We start from the raw sequence: 19,356 nt of genomic DNA, 5'->3' as shown, positions 1-19,356 counted from the left end.
ACACGGGCTCACGCCCAGCGTTTTAATGCTGTGCTTTCTTTTTTGTTTTTTGTCTTTTAAATAAAGATCTGAAGGGGGGACGCTGTCAAAGGCTCCATCTGTTGTCAGAATGCCGTCGTGAGAGCCGCGGCCCTCGCTCCCATCACCGGCCCGCCGCGTTAATAATAACCCACGCGCTGGCGCTGGTCACCGGACGCTGCTCGCATGGGCTTCCCTGACATTTCTACGTGTAAATACGCTCATGCATACATGCACCAGGAGCTCTGTTAGCTGACGGATATGACGGCTAAAAGTCTGCGGTCATTCCCAGCAGCCCGTTGCAGAGACCGTGCTGACGGTCTGTCAGTATCACGGACTTCTGCGCTGCACGACTGCCACACACGGGGTCGGATTACAGAACAGCAGATCCCAGATGATATTATTTGTGGGGGGGCTCTCCATATCCTCAACCTCACTACTGGTATGATCCAGGACGATACATATACAGTGTATGTTTATTACAGCACTCTTTTAAAAAAGAAAAGGTCAAAATCTCAATTTTGATTACTGCATTGAAATTCAAAAAAAAAAACCTAAAATGAACAAAATGGTTGATATTCATCCATTAATCTGTCCGTCCATGTGTCCAATCGTTCATTCGTCCATCTATACATCAACACTTCATCCATCCATCAGTTATGTCCATCAGCTACACTCTCATCCATCTGCATCCATTCATCCATCACATCTGTCCGTCGCTGAACTCATTCATCTTTCCATCTTTGAAGTTTAGGTGAAAGAAGGTAATCCAGAGATGCAGAGGTGTCTTTCACACCTCTAACTTTTTTTTTGCAATTGAAAATCTTGATTTCTCAAACAAAAAACTGCATCTGAGTTCTCTCTGTTTTCGTTTATTAGTGTTCTAATTAGATTCGTAGACACACATTTGTGCATTGCAGGAGCCATTGTCTACGTCGTCACACTTCGCTGTTGAAGCACAAAAAAAAATTGATTGATCATTTTCTTTGTTTCCATCTGTGTGATTCAGAGACACTGAGGTGAGAATCCTCTCATTGATCAGTTTCTCTTCAGTCACTCCATCAAGAGAAAATCTTCTCAATGGTTAATTGAACATTCACAGCTGGTTTTAGAGCTTACTCCATGTTGGATGGGACTCATTACCGTTTCAGCTCAGCAGACACCTTAACCAGGCATGAAACTGCAGTACAGCTCCAAACGCAGCCCGAGGTGTTGCTCTGAATTCAAGCATGTAGGAGACATGATTTCGTTCACGCCGTACTCGTGCTTTCATACCTGGAAACTACCTGAAAGACCAGCATGTGGGAGAGAGGAGAAAAACAGAGCGATGGAGGCAGAGCGGGCTCGTTCTTATCTCGCGTAACAGATGAAGGAAACTTCCTGACCCTTGAAATGTAGACATCAACTTCATAAGAGGCAACATGAGGGATTCAAGACGCCGCACAGTCCGAAGTTCACTCCGAGACCTTCACTTCATCGATCATTACGCTCGCAGTCTTCACGTCTCAGATCTCCCCGCCGCATTTCTATGGCAACAGCATCCATCTCCATTTCTACGCTTTTCTTCAACATCTTTTCTTGCCTCCAGCTCACCTCAAACCCGGCGTCAGGAGGGCCGGAGAGCTCTTTCTCTGATGAAATCCTCCGAGGCCTCTCCATCACCACTGACACCGCTGCACTGCTCCTGCCAAGCGGTTTGGTAATTTTACACTTCATCTTGCAGGTTTTCATTCCACGCCTCTTGTTTAAATTCTGCCACTTACTTTAGCTTTAAAGGCTCGGCGACACATAAAGTCGCATTACGCCAGTCTCGCCATGGTGACTTATATCTTTCCTGCCCTAACTGCTTTCCAAATAATTGCCTTGCCTTTCTTTTTTATTTCACTCACCATTAGCTCTCTGATCTCCCAAAAGCAATGTCCGCATAGCATCCCATCCCTAAATATGGCTGAAAGCTGTATGTAATCTTTGCATTTTTAGAAAAAAATTTTCAATAGCAGTGAAATGAGCAGTTTAATAAGCCGTGATCAGCACATTCAGTTCAGTTTTTTTTACGTGAGGCCCATGCTCATTGTAAACACCATCATTTTATCCTTCACGAATACAGAATATCAGACATGAGCTGCAGATCCTGCAGAATCCTGTGAGGACTTTATGGTTATTGTGCAAGTGGAAATGCTTGAAAAGATTTGTGGTGTTTATCAATGTGTCTGTTTTGAGGAACTTTCAAAAAACGGTTTTGCAGCATTTTTTTTTTTTTTTTGAATAAAAGAATTTCTGTGTTGATTTGACTTTGCGAAAATTGGGATTAATTTTCTGTAACCTGACATTTTTGGTAACACCTTCCACCACCTCCATCCAAATTCAGAGCATCACACTTTTTTCTGCTCAGCACTATCCAATCACTCCGAGGTAAATATAAGCAAACACTGAACAATAGATTCCAGTAAATTGTTTTTCATGCAACACTCATTGGATCATCTCATTTACTTTGTTATTCACCTGCAAAATGCATTCAAACTAAAAGTACCTTCTGCTTTTGCGAGTATTCATAGGACCTTCATAATTCAGCTCCTATGTCTTATTGAATGATTTTGCCTCATCAAAATTGTTTTGCACTCAATTTTACAGCTCGTAAGTAATTCTGCTGGAAGATTTCAAACCAAATATGTTGTCATCAGCATATTTCATCTGGCCTGAAAGAATTGCTGTTGAAATTGTTTGATTATCCAGCAATTCTATGCGCCTTAAAGGTGCTGTAGGCAGGATTTTGCTAGTCAATGCTAATTTTTCTGTGTTTTCTTTGGATTAAATGTTAGAGTATCCATTGAAAATCCTTTAGGAGTGTAGCATAATTGCACTACTGCGAGGGCGCAGCGTTTCCATCTGTCTCTGTTCTGAGCTGAAAAGGAATCTCAACAGCTCCAGGTATCTTTGACCAATCAGAAGAGCCCTGAGGCTCTAACCGTGATTGGTCGAGGGGCGTTCGTCACACATTCTTGTGGGAGGGGCTTAACTTGCGTAAGGGCGTGATGTCAGAGAAAACAGGACAGGATTGGCTGTGCTGGCTTTCAAATCGACATCTTAGATGTGTCAAATCGCCATCTTGCTTAGGTAACCCTAAGCAAGATGGCGGAGATGCGGAATCCTGCCTACAGCACCTTTAAAGCTCTTGACATTGTAATCATGGCATTTAAATTAACTTGCCTTAAAGCTGTTTAGTTTAGTTTATTCATTTATTTGATTAGGGACAACGCACAGTAAAACATCAATCCACAAAAGGAAAATATGCATGTGCCAGGTTATAGCAAAAATGCTAATTTCCACCTGTAGTCCCTGGACAGGTTGATGTTGTCAATAAAATACAAACTATTAAAATTTACACAGGTCAACAGATCAACAATCAATCATTTTAAAAAAAAAAACAATTTCACTTATCCACGATGGTCACAGTCAAGTGCCTCAGTCATTCAGTGTGTACAAGTCTGCTGAGACAATAACCATGTTCTAGTAAGACGTCTAAACAAGCTACAGTCTGTACACGCCATGATCTCGCTGGGGAGAGTGTTCCAAAGGCTCAACGCTTTGTAAGAAAACGACTGCTGACCAAAAGTAGTTCTGCACCTTGGAATGATGCACTCTCCTCTGACTGTTGACCGTGTGGACCCAGAGATTTTTTTTTTTTTCTGCACTCAAGGTAATAAACTTTCTCAGTGGGCGAGCAGCCAAGTTATGAATTATTTAAATAATGAGGAAATTTGGTTAAATTTGATCAGATTGTCAAAGCTAAGAAAAAAATGTCTTTATTAAGAATGTTACAGTGATGGTATAGGCTGGGCTTTTTATCATGAATTTTTAGAGCCCTTTTGCACAATGATTCTAGTGGTTTCAGTGATGTTTTGCAAGCTTGAGAGCAGCCGGACATGCAATATAAAAGATGTGGGAGATAGGTGTACGAGGCCTCTGTTGTCAAGGAGTTTCTAATATGTTTGTAGTTCATTAGATTAAATTTCAGTTTATTTCCAGGTTTTTTTTAAATATGAGTTTTAAAACTGAGGTTTGAATCAATTGTTAGACCTAAGTAGTTTTTATATCTACATTTTTTATATTTTGTCCATTTACTTTGATTTCGCAATTTTTTAATAGTTTTCTTTTATTCGAAAAAAAAACATTGAAACTGTTTTATCTAGATTTAGAGTGAGGTGGGACATCTCTAGCCATTTTACTACTTTTTGCATCTCTTTGCTTAGTTTTACTGTGCTTCAGTTCTGTTAGTTAATCATTTTTCCCAGTTTAGTTTGTGGAATTTAAAGAGAAAGTTACAGATTGAGTTGTTGTCCCTCCACAGCACAAGGCTGCTGCTGGAATCAGTGCTTTGTGCTCTGGGCATCAAAAGTTTCCTATCTTCATATCAGCAGCAGAAATATTAGAGTTATTTGTTTATTTTATTTTATTTCTGTTTCTGAGTTAATGGGGGCAGGGTGGGTGCATTAATTGCTCACCAGTCTCTTAATGGGTTACTGGTTTCCAATATAATGCGGCCAGTCTGGTACGCATGACATGAAAAAGTGGAAACAGTTCTGCGTCTGGGCCTCGCCACACCTGCTCGAATCACCCGTGATGCATTTTAATGCCAGGCGGAGACGGGACCAGAGACAAAGATTGATAAATTAAGCATGATCTGGAAGTCCACTGAATATATTTCAACTGCAAATCCAAGATTCACCTACAGCTGAAGACAAGTTATTTTCATACACTGATGAACTGTGTGTCAGGAATTTGAATCAACTCAACTGAAACTGATATGTGAAATTCTTATGTAATCAGATCATTTGATGTTCAATTTTAAAAGTAATTCAAACCTTATCTTGCAGAGTTGAGTGTCTGAGGGCTTAAAATGAGATTTGATTTAACTTGTAAACAAGAATACGGGCAGGGATCCCTGACAGGAAGAAGGCCTTCTGAGAAACAGTCAACTTTATGCTCAACCCGCCCACTTGTACTCCACCCCCAAAAATATCTCCATTGTCATAACCCCATAGTGCATTGCCATTCCTTTCACTCCACCCCCCCCCCCCCCCCCCCCCCCCCCTTCACTTCCTCTTCCTCCCACCCGCCCTGCCCACAGCGTTAACCTCACATTGGTGAGCACCAACAGGTGCCTGCCCCGCAGGCTTCCCAGTACAAACACATTCCGCCCTCTCGTCACTCCCAGCACGCGCACCCAATCAGGCCGTGGTTTCACCCATGGAGCCACGGCCACAAAGGGTGGACGGGGCAGGAGGGGGACAGTTTGTGCCGCACCAGGTGCCAAGTAGCTCCAGCCCAGCTGGAGGTGTAACGTCTGCTGGCCTGCGCCAGAGGAGGGAGGACCAGCCCGATCTTCAGGAGACGCCCGCTCATCTGGGTCCCAGGTGAAAGCTTCTGGACTGGAGGAGCCGCTGACTGGCGAGGGGGGACTGTAAGAAGATGTCATGCCGGCTATGAGCAAGCAAACGAAGATGACTCTAAACTTCTACATGAGGATTTACTGGGTTCTTTTCAGTGTCTGCTGCCTTTGCTCTGCCGCCACAGGTGAGAACATTGCTAGGAATACCGATGGGATGTCTTCTCCCGACTTAGATGAGCTTATGATTTACGTTGATGATATTTTTACGTCTGGAGCAGATCGTTTAGATGTTTGGACTGTTTGTGAGGTGATAACCGAACCTAGACTCCTGCAGAATCTCTTTGGTACGCCTTTATATGCGAGATATTCATGGGATCTGTACCAGAACCAAGGTCGCAAATGTAAAGTTACTGCTGCCTTTTCTAATTATGTGCAGAAATAAATGTTGAATAAAAAATTTGAACTGATAGAGTCATACCAGAAGAAGACTTTTATCTAAAAGGTTTAACTATAAGGGCCGGCACGCTCAAGAGATCAACGATAACTGCATCCAAACGGCAGGTTATATATGTGATCTGGCTTCCTTAAGAAGATTTATTCATTTAAAAGATGTTAACATTTATCTAATGTTTATACAGCTTTCGGTATTGACTGAAATTTGGCTGATTTAATGGAAATTCAAGTTCATCAATCCACCTATTTCAGCTAATAATGAAACCATCTTTCTGTTCATGAGATCATTGTTCTTAAAGATGCTTCTCCAACAACCTCACACAGCCGGGTAGTGGAGGATTTTTCAACTGGACAAGAAGCAGAATGAGAGTAGAAGAAAAAACAACAACAGGCAAACATAAACATGTTACTGGAAATATCTTTGAGGTTTGACCCTGAATCTGAATGAAATCTGTTGCCGTGGCCTCGTTGGACCAGCAGAGCTGCCATTCCTCCATAACGCTCCCCGTTCCAGAAATCAAGGCGTTTTTTTGAGTGAGCGGGACGGCTGCACTGGAATCAGATAACACACAAGTATCTCCCATTAAACTGTCACTTACTTTAAATTGCTATTGATTCCATTTCCTCCCCGCTCCTCCATTTCTTTATTTATTTATTGGGCGAAGGGACTGGTGAGAGTTAAAAATCATAATTGCAATCGATCGGCAACGACTACTCCTTATCTGGGCTGGACTGCAGGGCTTTGACTTTGATCCTCTTGACCCCACAAAGGGAGCAGGAAGTTCCCACACGGGCCTTGATTTGTGTTTACTCTGTTTTTATATTCGTCGAATGTTCGTGAGGTTTTTTTTTTTTTTCCTTGACAAGAATAGACTTCTCATTATATGTTCTGGGAAAAATAATGAACCATATTAACACATGATTGTTCGTTAATCAGGATCTATTTTTGCCCCCGATGAAGCTGGCATCCCAGAAATCTCTTTGATCCCATTCCCTTGTTGCGTATCAATTACATTCGCTCAGTCACCTTTCGCTCAGTCATCGTAGCGCGCGGCGGCTACCTCCACGCGCCCCGCCCGTCCTTCTCGGCCCGTCCCACGTGTTATTTTAGCGTTAGGGACTCTTATTCGTTTTCATCACAGACTCTCCCAGTTTAATCCTGCAGCTTCCCTCTTTTTACTCGAGAGAATTAACGAACTCCCATTCGTGCTGCCGAGTGATCAGGCGCACCGGCTCACCAAGACGTGACGGTTTCTTCCCCTCATGTGTGACAAATGGCTGAAGAGTATGAATCACACAACACAACAGGAGTCCGCCCCGAGCACAGAAGAGATGGTATTTTTAGCGTAGGTCATCCCGGTATGAGCCGAACGGCAAACTGACTCACCGATTCTCACACCACAAACACGCTGAAGCCACAGGTCCACATGGAACTACTCTTTTACGTCTCCTTTTATGGCTGTGGTTTTTTCAATGCATCCTTTTAAAAGAGGTAAATAATAATTGCTATGAAGACTGATGGGGCTATAAACTCCCTTCTGGTACGTATATCTGCCATTATACTGAATTATTTTCATTTCTGGGGATGTAAAAATATACGGTAGCTCTTCATTATCAACGGTTCAAAGTGAAAACTGTGGTAATTCTACAAATACTTCCCAGAACCACCACACCTGTAACAATTCTGCACCTGCATTTTAAATATATCATTTATTTTTAATCTGATTTATCAACTTGACAGTGTTTACTTGCAAACCTTTAAAACATTTGTATCTTAATGAAACAAATCATGGCGACCTTAGCACTAAAGAAGTTGTTTTCTGGCTTTATCAATTTCTTTATGCTTCAAAATGTCTTGTTTATTGTTCTCTCTTTTTTGTGAGACTTCAGTTGCATTTTTACTCAAAATGTTGCTTTTGTTCACAGTCTGAGGCTTTATTAAAGGATTTCTCCTCCTTCGAGTGGTTTGGACATAAACTGTTGGTCTGTGTGGCTGTAATTGTTTTATCTTTTGTTCATAAAGCATCTTGTCGTGGCGTTTTGTCTCTTGGTGGAAGGTTTTTGTGTCTCCTTGTGTGAACGTTCATTCTGCTCATTAGTCTCTTGTTCACCAGTTTGGGTTGAATTTCACTGGTGATTTTGTGTCACTTTCAGTTGGTTTCGAGTCCCTTCGTGCTTCGTGGCAGCTATTTAATTTAAATGTCACTTTTACTCTAACTGTCGAGAAAATACTTTTTTTTAATTGTCATTTTGTGTCACATTTGGATTGTCTGTCACTTTTTTAATCATTTCCTTCTTTATATCCTTCATTCAGCTTTTTTTTTGTGTGTTACCATTTCGTGCTTATTTTTAATTGTTTTCTTCCCCTCGTTTTCATCCAGAAGCCTCAGAAACTGAACGTAGGCTTCACAACAAGATCTTTCAGGGCTACAACCTGAAAGTTCGGCCGGCCCGCTCCTGGGAGGAGAAGGTGATGGTGCGGGTGGGAATGACTCTCTCTCAGCTTGTCAGCCTGGTAAATACACACACACTCATACATGCAAAACATGGAACGAAGCACGCTGGGGAAATGTGTTCCCGTTGCTAAAGACACCCTCAGAAGCATCCTTCACCGTTCCATACAGGCGCAATCAGCTATGAAAGAAACTCGAAATTCTAAACAAATTGTGGAGCCACTAAAGCATGTCCCTCCATCTCTCTCTCTCTCTCTCTCTTTCTCCATCCTGCCACAGAACGAGAAGAACGGCGAGATGACGACCAACGTGTTCATGAATCTGGTACGAACCTGAAAACATTCATCTTCATCTGCGGGCCTCGCTCCGGCTCCTCTCGCCAGCTCTGCCTTCAAATGGACTTGTCACTTTCTATAAATGAAAATTATTTCTCGCTTCATCTGGAGCGTCTCCCCTCGTCCTCTCGCTCCTCGCTGATTAGAATTCAGGACGGTGGGACTGTTTGTGTGTGTGTGTGTGTGTGTGTGTGTGTGTGTGTGTGTGTGTGTGTGCATCAGTGGGATTTAAAAGACTTGTCAAAGGAGGCAGAAACAAGCGCGGGAACGACAGCGACATCCCCCCTCCTCCGTTTCATCTGCCGCTCACGTCCCTGCTCCTCCGTCCCTCGCAGGCCTGGACGGACTACCGGCTGACGTGGAACCCCGCCGAGTACGACAACATCGACGTTTTGAGGATCCCCTCCAGCAAGGTGTGGCGTCCCGACATCTACCTCATAAACAAGTGAGTGTTTCGTCGAATTTAAAGCCGTGAGACGACTGCGTTTGGGCTGATGCTTTGGAAGTTTCAGTCTCTATCAACACTGTAACGTGAATAAAGTGAGTCTCAGATTGCGGTTTTCTTCTCCACAGTAACGACGGCCAGTTCGACGTGGCTCTCTACGTCAACGTCTTGGTCTTCAGCGATGGGACGGTCAACTGGCTCCCTCCAGCCATCTACCGCAGCAGCTGCTCTATTGAGGTACGGCCTACAAGCTGTTTAGATGTCCTTTTGGGTTTACTTTTAATGTGCATTGTAATTATTTTACTCCCGTCTAATGATTCAGGTGGCCTATTTCCCGTTTGACTGGCAAAACTGCAGCATGGTTTTCCGTTCGTACACCTACGACGCCTCCGAAGTCGACCTGCAGTACTATCTGGACGACAACGGCCAAGAGATCCGTGAGATTGTGATAGATGAGAATGCCTTCACTGGTTAGTGTCTGAAGTGAACTTTTTTTTTAATAGCCTGCAGTCAGTCCCACTGTAGTCAAAATAACATGAATGGTCAAATTAAAATTAAGTTTAATATCTAAAACTGCTCAATATGATAATATTTCAGAAGTTCAGAAAAGAATGCGTTTATATTTTATCAACGGAACATTAACTACAGTTTTGAAAAACACAGTGAACTAATGAAGCTGTGTTACTTTTATTTTGGAGGTTAAATGTGTGTTACTTCAATCAAGTTTATTTGTAGGACAGTTTGTTAAAGCAGTGTTTTTGGTCCTGAAGGTTGCAGACATCTGCAGTGTTTTCTTGATTTTGTTAAGGTGCATTTAATGAGAAACGTCCAGAGTAGAAATGATGTTTAGTTTGGTTTTTCATCTGAGTTTCCTGAAGATCTGCAGCATCGGGCAACAGTAGGATTTTTAGTTGGGCCCAAAATTAAGGGCGCATCCACGTGTTCACTTGCACAGCAATCGTTCACTCACCCACAGAATGAATCAAGTCAAGCAATTGATTAGTTTCTTGTATATTTTCTTCACTTAAGAGCCGATGGGTGAGATACAGTCCTGACTATATCAGGTTGTTTAACTGAAAGGGTTGACAGGATGCAAAACACAATTCCTTTGTAACAAATGAAGATATTGTTATTCTCATTCACACGAGTAAATACGCAATCGTCAACCTAAATACACCTAAACTGCATCATCCTCTTGAGGCAGCCCACTTCTTAATATAACAAAAGAGTGTGTGTGTGTGTGTGTGTGTGAGACTCAACAGAATGAAAACAAACCTCTCGGTGTCACAACTCATTTTTCCTTCCCTCCACAGAGAACGGCGAATGGGCGATCTGCCACAAACCCACCAGGAAGAACGTGAAGGAGGACCTGTACGAGGACATCACTTTCTACCTCATCATCGAGAGGAAGCCCCTCTTCTACGTGATCAACATCATCGTGCCCTGCGTCCTCACCAGCGTCCTGGCCATATTCGTCTTCTACCTGCCTCCCGGAGCAGGTCGGCGCGTTTGACAAGTCTTGTCGTGACGCTTCCACCAGCAAAAGCGAGAAGGAAAGCGTCGTCTGGTTTCACGGCCTCAAGCATGTGTCTGATGAAATCCCCCTCACATGTCCCGGCAGCCTTCAGAGTGTCAATAAATATTGATGTTCAGTGTATTGGAAGCAAGTGACCATGGGAAGGGAGGCAGTTTGTCAGCCGTCGGCCTTGTGCGGTCACTCCTCAGACAGATGTTTCACTGACATTGCAGAAAAGTCTAAATTCAGTGGAAACGGAACGGGATTGATGGCGGTGATTTATTGGGAGCAGGAACGTTCTTAACAACGCCGGTGAAACATTTATAAAGTTAATGCGCACGTCTCGAAGTTCAGCCTTGTCAGCGCGACAAAACAAAGCCGACAGAGTGATATTCTCCACCTCGCCGCTGTAATTGATCCTCTTAAACGGCCCATCTGTGCGCAGGGGAGAAGATGACGCTCTCCATCTCCGTCCTCATCGCTCTGACCGTCTTCATGCTGCTGCTGGCCGACAAGGTCCCCGAGACGTCGCTCGGCATCCCCATGATCGTCAACTACGTCATGTTCACCATGATCCTGGTCACCTTCTCCGTCATCCTGAGCGTCGTCGTCCTCAACCTGCACCACCGAACGCCCAGCACGCACATCATGCCCACCTGGGTCCGAAAGGTACCCAGCATCCGTCTGATACACGTCCCCAGTGCAAATCGCTGCAATCTCATAATAACGCTGCAAGATATCAGTTAAACATGCAGTATGTGATCATGTTGTCAAGTATTTTGATCTCAGTGATTTAATTAGTGTTGATGTTGCCATTTTTATGTTTAAGAATGAACAGCAGTGCTCTTATTTCTCCAAGTGCAGCCAAATCGTGTTTCTCGTTTACGTTTTGGTTTTCAGCCTTTCCCAGTTTGTGGACTTTTTTTTTTTTTTTTTTTTTTTTTGCTTGATTTCCTGTACTTTCTTGGTTTCTGACTCCTGACCTGCAGCCACCAGATTCAGTGTAATGTTGAAAGATTAAAGCGATTATTCCCAGTTTGAAAAGACTGTATTTATAATGTGATTTAAAGCAAAACTTCAAATTTACAAAATTTAGAATACTTACACGATTCAAGCTGCATTTTGAATTCTCTAAACACCTTTCCACAAGAAGCAAAAACTACTGGGATTCTGTTTCATTTCTTGTATAACTTAATTTACTTGGAAAACATAAAATATACTTTAAAAAAGAAGCTTTTTTGGCTTATTTCACTCCCACATAACACCAAAAGAAAATGCCTCATTTACAACTTTACTCACGTTTGTTATTTTCAACCAAATGTAAGGTTTTAATGAATTGCATGTGATTCAGTTGTACGTTACTTGCATTGTACTGAAAATTATAATGGTAGAGGAGTCGGTTTGCCTCTCAGTTTGTGCAGGACGATCTGATTCAGCAAAACAGACGACAGTCATGAGGAATTGGTGAAAACAGCTGCATGTGATTTGCTGAAAAATGTTACCTGGATGCTTTTTGTTGAGAATTCTGTTTTGTTATTCTAGTACAAACAGGTTCTGTAGCTTGAGAATAATATTAAAGTTTCTGGAGTATCTTACAAGTTACTGTCAGGAGAACATGTCAGTTGTTTCTCCAGTAAAACAGTTCAGTTAAACAGAAGCAGAGCTGCCCCTCACTGAGGAAAACAGCTTCATATATTGTCAATATTAAACGATACCATATCGTTTTACTCATACATACATTTAGTCATGCTTCAATTCTTCGGTGATGCTCACTTTCGCTCTGTTTCTCAGGTCTTCATTCACATTCTGCCCAGATACATCGGCATGATGAGGCCGAACCCAGAGGAGCCCATGCTGGAGGACGAGTCGTCTGACGACGCCCCGACTCGAGGCTTCAATGGGCGACAGCCTGGAGGGGAGTACTTCTTTCGCAAGATCAACCCTGATCTGGTCATACCCTGGAGAGGCAGGTAGGACCAGCACTTCTCACATATTGATTAAAGTTTGAGTAAAGGATGACTAATAAAAATACATAAATAGCCTCAAAGTTATCGTCCTTATCTACTTACCTGTCAACGCTGCTGAAAGCCGTCCAGCTGAGTTACCGATCAGGAGGCTCGTTCATCCTGTTTCAGCTGAGATATGCTGATCCTGATGTAACACCTGGGAAAAGCTATTTCTATTAATGTTAATAAAAGCCGGTGCGGAAATGAATCTCCTTTGTGGAGCCTGCCAAGGTGTGAATGTGGCCTCCGATGCCAGATTAGCTATTATCCTAAAGTACACGGCGTGCCGGAGCTGGCAGAATTACAGCCGTCATCACGGCGGCTGAGAGAATCTGTCAAAACTCAGAGAGTAGGTGCTCTCCCTGCAGCCCTCCACGTTTAATACCACACTGAACGGAGCCACATAAAGGAGCTCTGCAATGAACTGAAGCGATAAGGAGGAGAGATTTAGATCCAGCTGAAGCGTCAGTCAGGATGGCTCTTGTTCTGAATGAGTTAAATGCCAGGTTTTATGTTTTCCTCAGTCTAGGTACCTTTAGAAACTACATGAATGAAGCGACATAGAATAGAGAGATTTGTCACAATTATGTATAAGGAAAAATGCTGGAAATAAAGAATGTGGACATGGAACAGCGTTTTACTTGTTTAAAACTGTGCAAACTGTTGCATTTGTTCATTGTATGCCTCATTTCTATTGCTTATTAGATATTTCACAGTATGTCTGATGAATAGCACAGGTGAGGTAAACAGAAACAACACCAATCATGTCGGTCATTTTTATGAAGGAAAAAAAGACTTAATTAAAACTCCTGTCACAAGCGACAGTGTCTCCTGTGCTTTACACCCGGCCCCGGCATCATAAACAGCTCAGCTGTCCCCCCACCCCCCCACCCCCCTCCCTGCAGGCAGGCCTGGTGCTGGGCATCTCTCATCCCGTTCCAGAGGCATCAGATTCAGCCCCGGCTAAGCCGCACGCCCCCCGTCCGCAGTCGCCAGCCTCTAAGCCTCTGTTTAGGTTGGGCATTAGGAGGTAATCCCACTCAAAGGAGGGAGGGAGGGCGAGGAATAGACGAGTCCGAGGGAAGGCCGCCGCTGACTGATCGGCCCACGGGAGGATTCTGCCGTTTCAGATGTGGGGGAGACGCGGCCCCGCCGTCTCCCCCACATCTAAAACGGCAAAAATCCAAAAACAGCAATCTGAGGCGGACTGAAATACGCCGGCATTTCTCCACGACTGTCTTCTCAACGCCTTCCGTCCACTCACTGTATGTGTGCCATGGCGAGAAAGGCTCCGTGTATCTGCGGTAATGAACACAAGCCGTGGAATGTAACCGGCACGCAGCGCGCAGAGGAGCGCATAGCTTAGCACTGAGCTGTGGGCACGCGCACCTGCGCACACACACACACATTGCGACAGTTTTTTTTTTTTTTTCATTGTCCATCTGTTGTCGCGCCGCCTTCCTGTAACTTGCTTCTCCGACACCTTCCCGTTACTTGTCCCCGACTTTCTGCACGTTCTCGACACGGACTAATCCCACAGGAAGCAGGAGAAGAGTGGTGAAGGCGGCAGATGTGCTCTGCACCTCTTCATAGATCCATTCCTGATCTACATCTACAAAAGTCTTCAAGGCCTAGTAATCACATTGTAAAGAAAGTATGCGCGATGGCTTGGTGCGTTTCAGAGGTGGTTACCTTCACACTTCTCAAATAGCGTGCCGGCACAGACACGGCGGCGTGAGGAGGATCAAACCCTTCATTAAACTGTTTCATATTCGGCCATGTGACATTTAGCTCAAGGGTGCGCTGCTGGCATGCACACACATGCCAAGAGGGGCTATATGCATCGCCTGTGCCTGTAGCGATGCGATGGATTAATCAAGTTGTCGCGGTAAACAAGACCTGTATTCACGTGTAAAACTGATAACAACAGAGCTCTGTTGCTTTTCCACATTCATGGGTTTTCATCAAGTTTTTTCTTCCTTTTTTTCACCCAATGATTGATATAATAATGCTTTAATATAAATGTTTAAGCACAATGTTCTGTGGGCTTTCAAGATTTTTTTTAAAACAGCTGATAAATTCAGAATAACTGACTGAAGTGCACACCGACTTGGAGTCCTTCTGAAAAGTAGGAATGATATTTTGCATGCTTGACACTGGTGTTTTATTCAACATATATAGGCTGCAGTTATTTATAGTTGACTTCATGACTGTAGTTTGACAGAAGTTGCTCTGAAAGAGGATCAAATTTGTTTCAGTGTCATATTTGTAGCCGAAGCTGCAGGGTTTCCAGGAAAACTCCTCATTACTGTTCAGTCAGCTGTGGATCAGAGTCAAAACCTGTTCTCTCGTCTCACGATCAATGCTTCGACGGCCATCTCCACCTACTGAACCTCAGCTTGCTCCCGGTGGCTCGACGAGTTGCTTTGAATTTCTTGCTATTGGTTTGTGAGTGTGTGTGTTTCGGAATAGGCTGTAAAACAAGCTGAAATGATCAATAACTACATAGCTGATTGATTTTAAACCATCTTTTGACAAAAATGTCTTACTTTGAGAATGAATTAGATACAGAATTCAGTCAATAATTTCTACATTAGAAAGAGAGACCGTTCATGGAGTAGATTGCCACTTTCAGCAGGTGACAGCTGCAGTTAAAGTGAATATGGAGGCCAAATGGAGGATATATCCATCCCTCACTTGCACATGTTTGAGTGATGTTTTCAACCTTCAAACAAAAACAAAACGAGATGATTCGTCTCAAGTCCATGAATAAACATCTGCATTTATACTCTTGCCAAGAATCTGGATCTCAAGTTGGCGGCAGGTGAAAGGTGAATGGGGTGCTGGGAAGCAAAGCGCCGCAGGAGGTCGAGGAACCTCCGACAAGTAGTAAACACCCTGCGAGTGTTTACATGAGCGTCTGAGACGCAGAAATCCCGTCTGGAAGCTGATGGTGCTCAATACCAGACTGCATGTGTTTGCACTCTGAGACAAAAATGTGTGCAAACTGATCCATTAATGAAAGTTTAGGTTAAAAACGATGGAGCAGGTTGATCAGAGAGGTGAGCTTCTCAGCTCCCTCCCTGCGCTCGCTGTGTGGAACAGCTGTGTGCGCGCAGGAATGGCGCGGGCCAGGGGTCAGGGCGTGGCGTCAGCGTTGACCCAGTGTCAATGTCACCCTGTGTGAGGAGCGTGCGCCTGTCACTCAGTGTGAAGCCGCAGGGGGGGCGGGGGGCGGGGGGGTTTGTCGTGGCCTAGAGGGCAGGCAAGGACACATTCTGCGCGTTATGACATCTGCGTCTGTCCCGCGCGTCCTCTGCCCGGCAGATAATGTCAGCGGAGGAGGTGAACAATGCTGCGCCGGTGACTCATGACATACGCAGCATAAATCTCGGCTCATTGGAGCCGCGGAGTGGGTCCCCGGATTAGACCGGCTCGTCTTTGGGAACAGCGCTCTCCTCTGTCAGCGCGCTCGCTGTTTTGGAGTTGTTTGGTTGTTTGCTGTAATACTGTGGGAAGACTGGATTCAGCCGGTATCTGTTGCATTAAACATATTAACTTTATGATAGTGTGGTCAGAGATTTATAAGCCACATGTGCTGCATTGTCAATCCATCACAGAGAGATGAATATTCTAATGCTGTTTGCTCATATTGAGTGTAAATGTGTGTCATTTTGCGACATCTGGAACACTTCAATTTAAATTTGTTTCATTAACAATAAGAAAAACTAAGAAAAAGTCCCCAGCCAAACATAAAACTTGAAAAATAGTTTTAAAATGTGGATCAAACTTGGTGTGTTTCAGGTGCGAGAGCCCAGTGCAGATCCAGCAGCTCCCCGACTCCGACCGCTTCTGCCTGATCCTCCCTCCCAACCTGAAGTCCGCCATCGCCGCGGTGACATACATGGCCGAGCAGCTGAAGAAGCAGGACACGGACGACGCGGTGAGCGGAATTTGTTCTGTCTGCTCCTCCCCGGGCGGGCACGGCGTGTTCCGAACATGCCCCGGCCACGTCCGTGTGTCGGTGCGTTCATGCAGCACAGTGCTGAGTCAGAGCGCTGCCCTGAGTGCTTTGTGTGCTCCCCGCAGATGACGGGAGACTGGCAGTTCATCGCCCTGGTGGTGGACCGCCTCTTCCTCTGGCTGTTTGTCATCATCACCACCCTGGGAACCCTCGCCATGTTCCTGGACGCCACTTTTAATTACACACCCGACAACCCCTTCCCGTAGAGGACCTCGCAGGCGGCCGGGGGGTTTCACGCACCGTTGTCCTCGTCACTCCGTCGTCGTCCTCCTCCTTGGTGCTTTCTAAGATCGCCGGATCTGACTTTCCATAAACAAATATTCCAAAGTGCATGTGGTCAGCGCCTGACATGTGCTGTAAGGTCGCCTCTGCATCCAGAGCTGAAGCACGTCTGCTCCTCTGACACACAGCAGGCATCGTGACAGACGCCTTGCATGTAGATTCGAGGAGCTCGGAATAACTTAGCATTATTTCCATTTGAGTAATGTATCTAACACGTTGTGATTTTCTTTGTTTGAGGCTGAAATTTTGAAATACATGTTTCTCAAAAACGACTTTGTTTTTTCTACACAGTGTTGGACGCAAAGGGAACTTTGAATCTGCCCTGTGGTTCAGACCTGTGGTCCCTCTCAGTGCCTGCAGTGCCGAATTCTGTCCAGGAGGGGGCAGTCACATGTTGCTAGGCATAAAGAGGAACTCACTGCAGGCATTGTTTTCCTTTATCAGTATCCCATGCAATGAAGATATAACCTTCATGTGCTTTTAAACAGTCTTCAAACATGATTAACACGCTTACACCTCTGGAATCTTACAGATAATTTCTGTAAAACACAGTTATGGTTCACAGTTTTAACATCCAGAATATAATTTGTTCTCATCAAAAATGTACAATGTAGAGCAATGAAATTCTCCCCCCCCCCCCCAAAAAAAAAACAGAATCAAACCCTTAAGAGTGTTTTTCTTTTAATCTGTTCTTTCCCGTCCAGAGTCACACTGCAGGGACTTTCACGCTCACTGATGTCGAACATGGCGCCACAGAGCTCGACACTGTGTCTATTGTGGTCGGACTGTCGGAACACGTTCAGGCCCTGCATGTGGCACCTGCCAGCCTCTCAAGAGGAACCTCTCTATCATCGCCGCAGAGGGAGCGCCAGAAGAATGAGCCCACAAGTCCAAGAATGCAATCTATTGGTCCACGTCCCTCGCCGCACAAAGCCGAGTCTGCTTGTGTGAGAACGCCGAAGGTGGAGAGGACAAGCGGACGCGGGGAGACGGGCGCCATCCCCCTCATTTGCGCGCCTGAAGCCTTTCAGGGGAAAAAGTGTGTTTTATTGCTAATGCCTCAGTGACTTCCAAGGGGCACTTAAAGGACTCCAATCACTGGATTTGCTCACTTCAGAGCCAGAGGAGGCCTCGCTAACAGGAGGGAGAGCCCCCCCCCCAGAGAATGTTGTTAGAGCCTTTCTTTGGCTGATTTAGCTGTTTTCTTCTTCACCTCCTATTGAGCCGTGAGCAACGGCTAAACCAGCGAGACAAATGTATGTTTACGCTTTTTTTTTTTTAAATAGAAGTGTAAGAGAGAGAGAAAAAAAAGAGGAGCCAGAGCAGAGGGTGGATGGGGGGGTGAGCAATGTTCCTTTTTGTGTTCTTTGCAACCCCGGGCCGAAAGCAGCCGAGAGGACATCATATAAATCAGGTTACCGGTAGCAACAGCACCGGTAGCCCAGAGACTGACCCTCATCTCTCTGCTCATCCTCTATTCCAGCACTTTGTTTTCACCTTTACCACCTTCCTTCATTCGTCCCTACCCACCTTGATCCCGACACTGTTTGACCTCTAAACACCGTTCCTCCCCGCTCCCCTCCCCTCCATCATCATCATCCTCCTCAGCTTCTATATTAAACAGAGGCAGATTCTTGAGGCTCGGGGGTCGCTCCTCCCCAGCAACAATGGGGTATTTGTTGGCTTCGGCAGCAATGACTTGAGGCCGGTCCTGAAAGCCTGGATACAGTAAGAGAGAAGAGTTATAGTGAGAAGAAGAGAGGTTCCTGGAAGTGGGAGGAAAGGGTGAGAACGTGAGAGAATGAAAGGCGAGAGGAGGCGTGGAGAGGAGGGGCGGCGGAGCCGAGAGAGCAATCCGGCGCGATCACATCTTAAATAGGTAATCCAGCCAGTAACTTCCTCCCGGCTTATGGCTTATTACTGCCCCCCTCGGCTGTGGGGCTATTGTTTAGCAGCAGTGTGAAGTCAGACGCGCTGCGGGATCAAGCCGATCCCTGACAGGGACAATGACTGTTTTGTCTCAGTTTTTGCTGCCCGGTCATTGAAGGAAGAAACTGCAACTGTTTTTTAATAAAGTGGTACAGGAAATCTTTGAATGTAATAATCTTGCACAAGAATTATGACTGGAACTTCAACTTTTCCCCGAATGTAGCTGCATTATGTTCTCTGAAGGTGATCCATTAATTTCCTGTCGTGGTCTGGGGCAGTGTGGCTGCCTGTGGAGCACAAAAAAAAAAAAAAAAAAAAACGAAAGCATGAGGTATTTTCAATGGAATGATGTTTCCATTATCTCTCACATGTTTTCATTATTTCCATTCTATGGAGAAATTTAGTAACTTTTTGGATTTTTTTCCCCAATCAGTGAAAATTAACTATTTCAAAAATGGAGAAATTGTTATTTGTGCTGTGGGTTGGTAGTTTTTATGGTTTCACTC

The 19,356-nt window shown here is 44.6% G+C and overlaps 1 protein-coding gene across 1 annotated transcript; it reads left to right on the top strand.

Moving 5' to 3' along the window:
- The first annotated feature begins 5,531 nt into the window (after positions 1-5,531).
- LOC115383261 (acetylcholine receptor subunit beta-like) lies at positions 5,532-16,845 on the top strand. The gene is made up of 11 exons (XM_030085392.1): positions 5,532-5,592; positions 8,242-8,375; positions 8,593-8,637; positions 8,984-9,093; positions 9,222-9,330; positions 9,416-9,563; positions 10,407-10,592; positions 11,055-11,278; positions 12,401-12,579; positions 16,420-16,558; positions 16,705-16,845. The coding sequence occupies exons 1-11, from the start codon at positions 5,538-5,540 to the stop codon at positions 16,843-16,845; spliced, it is 1,470 nt and encodes a 489-aa protein (XP_029941252.1). The 5' UTR covers positions 5,532-5,537.
- Positions 16,846-19,356: the final 2,511 nt, after the last annotated feature.

The sequence above is a fragment of the Salarias fasciatus genome, chromosome 3, assembly GCF_902148845.1.
Source record: "Salarias fasciatus chromosome 3, fSalaFa1.1, whole genome shotgun sequence".
Lineage (NCBI taxonomy): Eukaryota > Metazoa > Chordata > Actinopteri > Blenniiformes > Blenniidae > Salarias > Salarias fasciatus.
This window is presented reverse-complemented; position numbering and strand designations above follow the sequence as displayed.

Coding starts and splice junctions, on each gene's coding strand:
- LOC115383261 (XM_030085392.1), top strand. CDS start 5,538: ATGAGGATTTACTGGGTTCTTTTCAGTGTCTGCTGCCTTTGCTCTGCC. Junction 8,376..8,592: donor TCTCTCAGCTTGTCAGCCTG/GTAAATACACAC, acceptor ATCCTGCCACAG/AACGAGAAGAACGGCGAGAT. Junction 16,559..16,704: donor AGCAGGACACGGACGACGCG/GTGAGCGGAATT, acceptor TGCTCCCCGCAG/ATGACGGGAGACTGGCAGTT.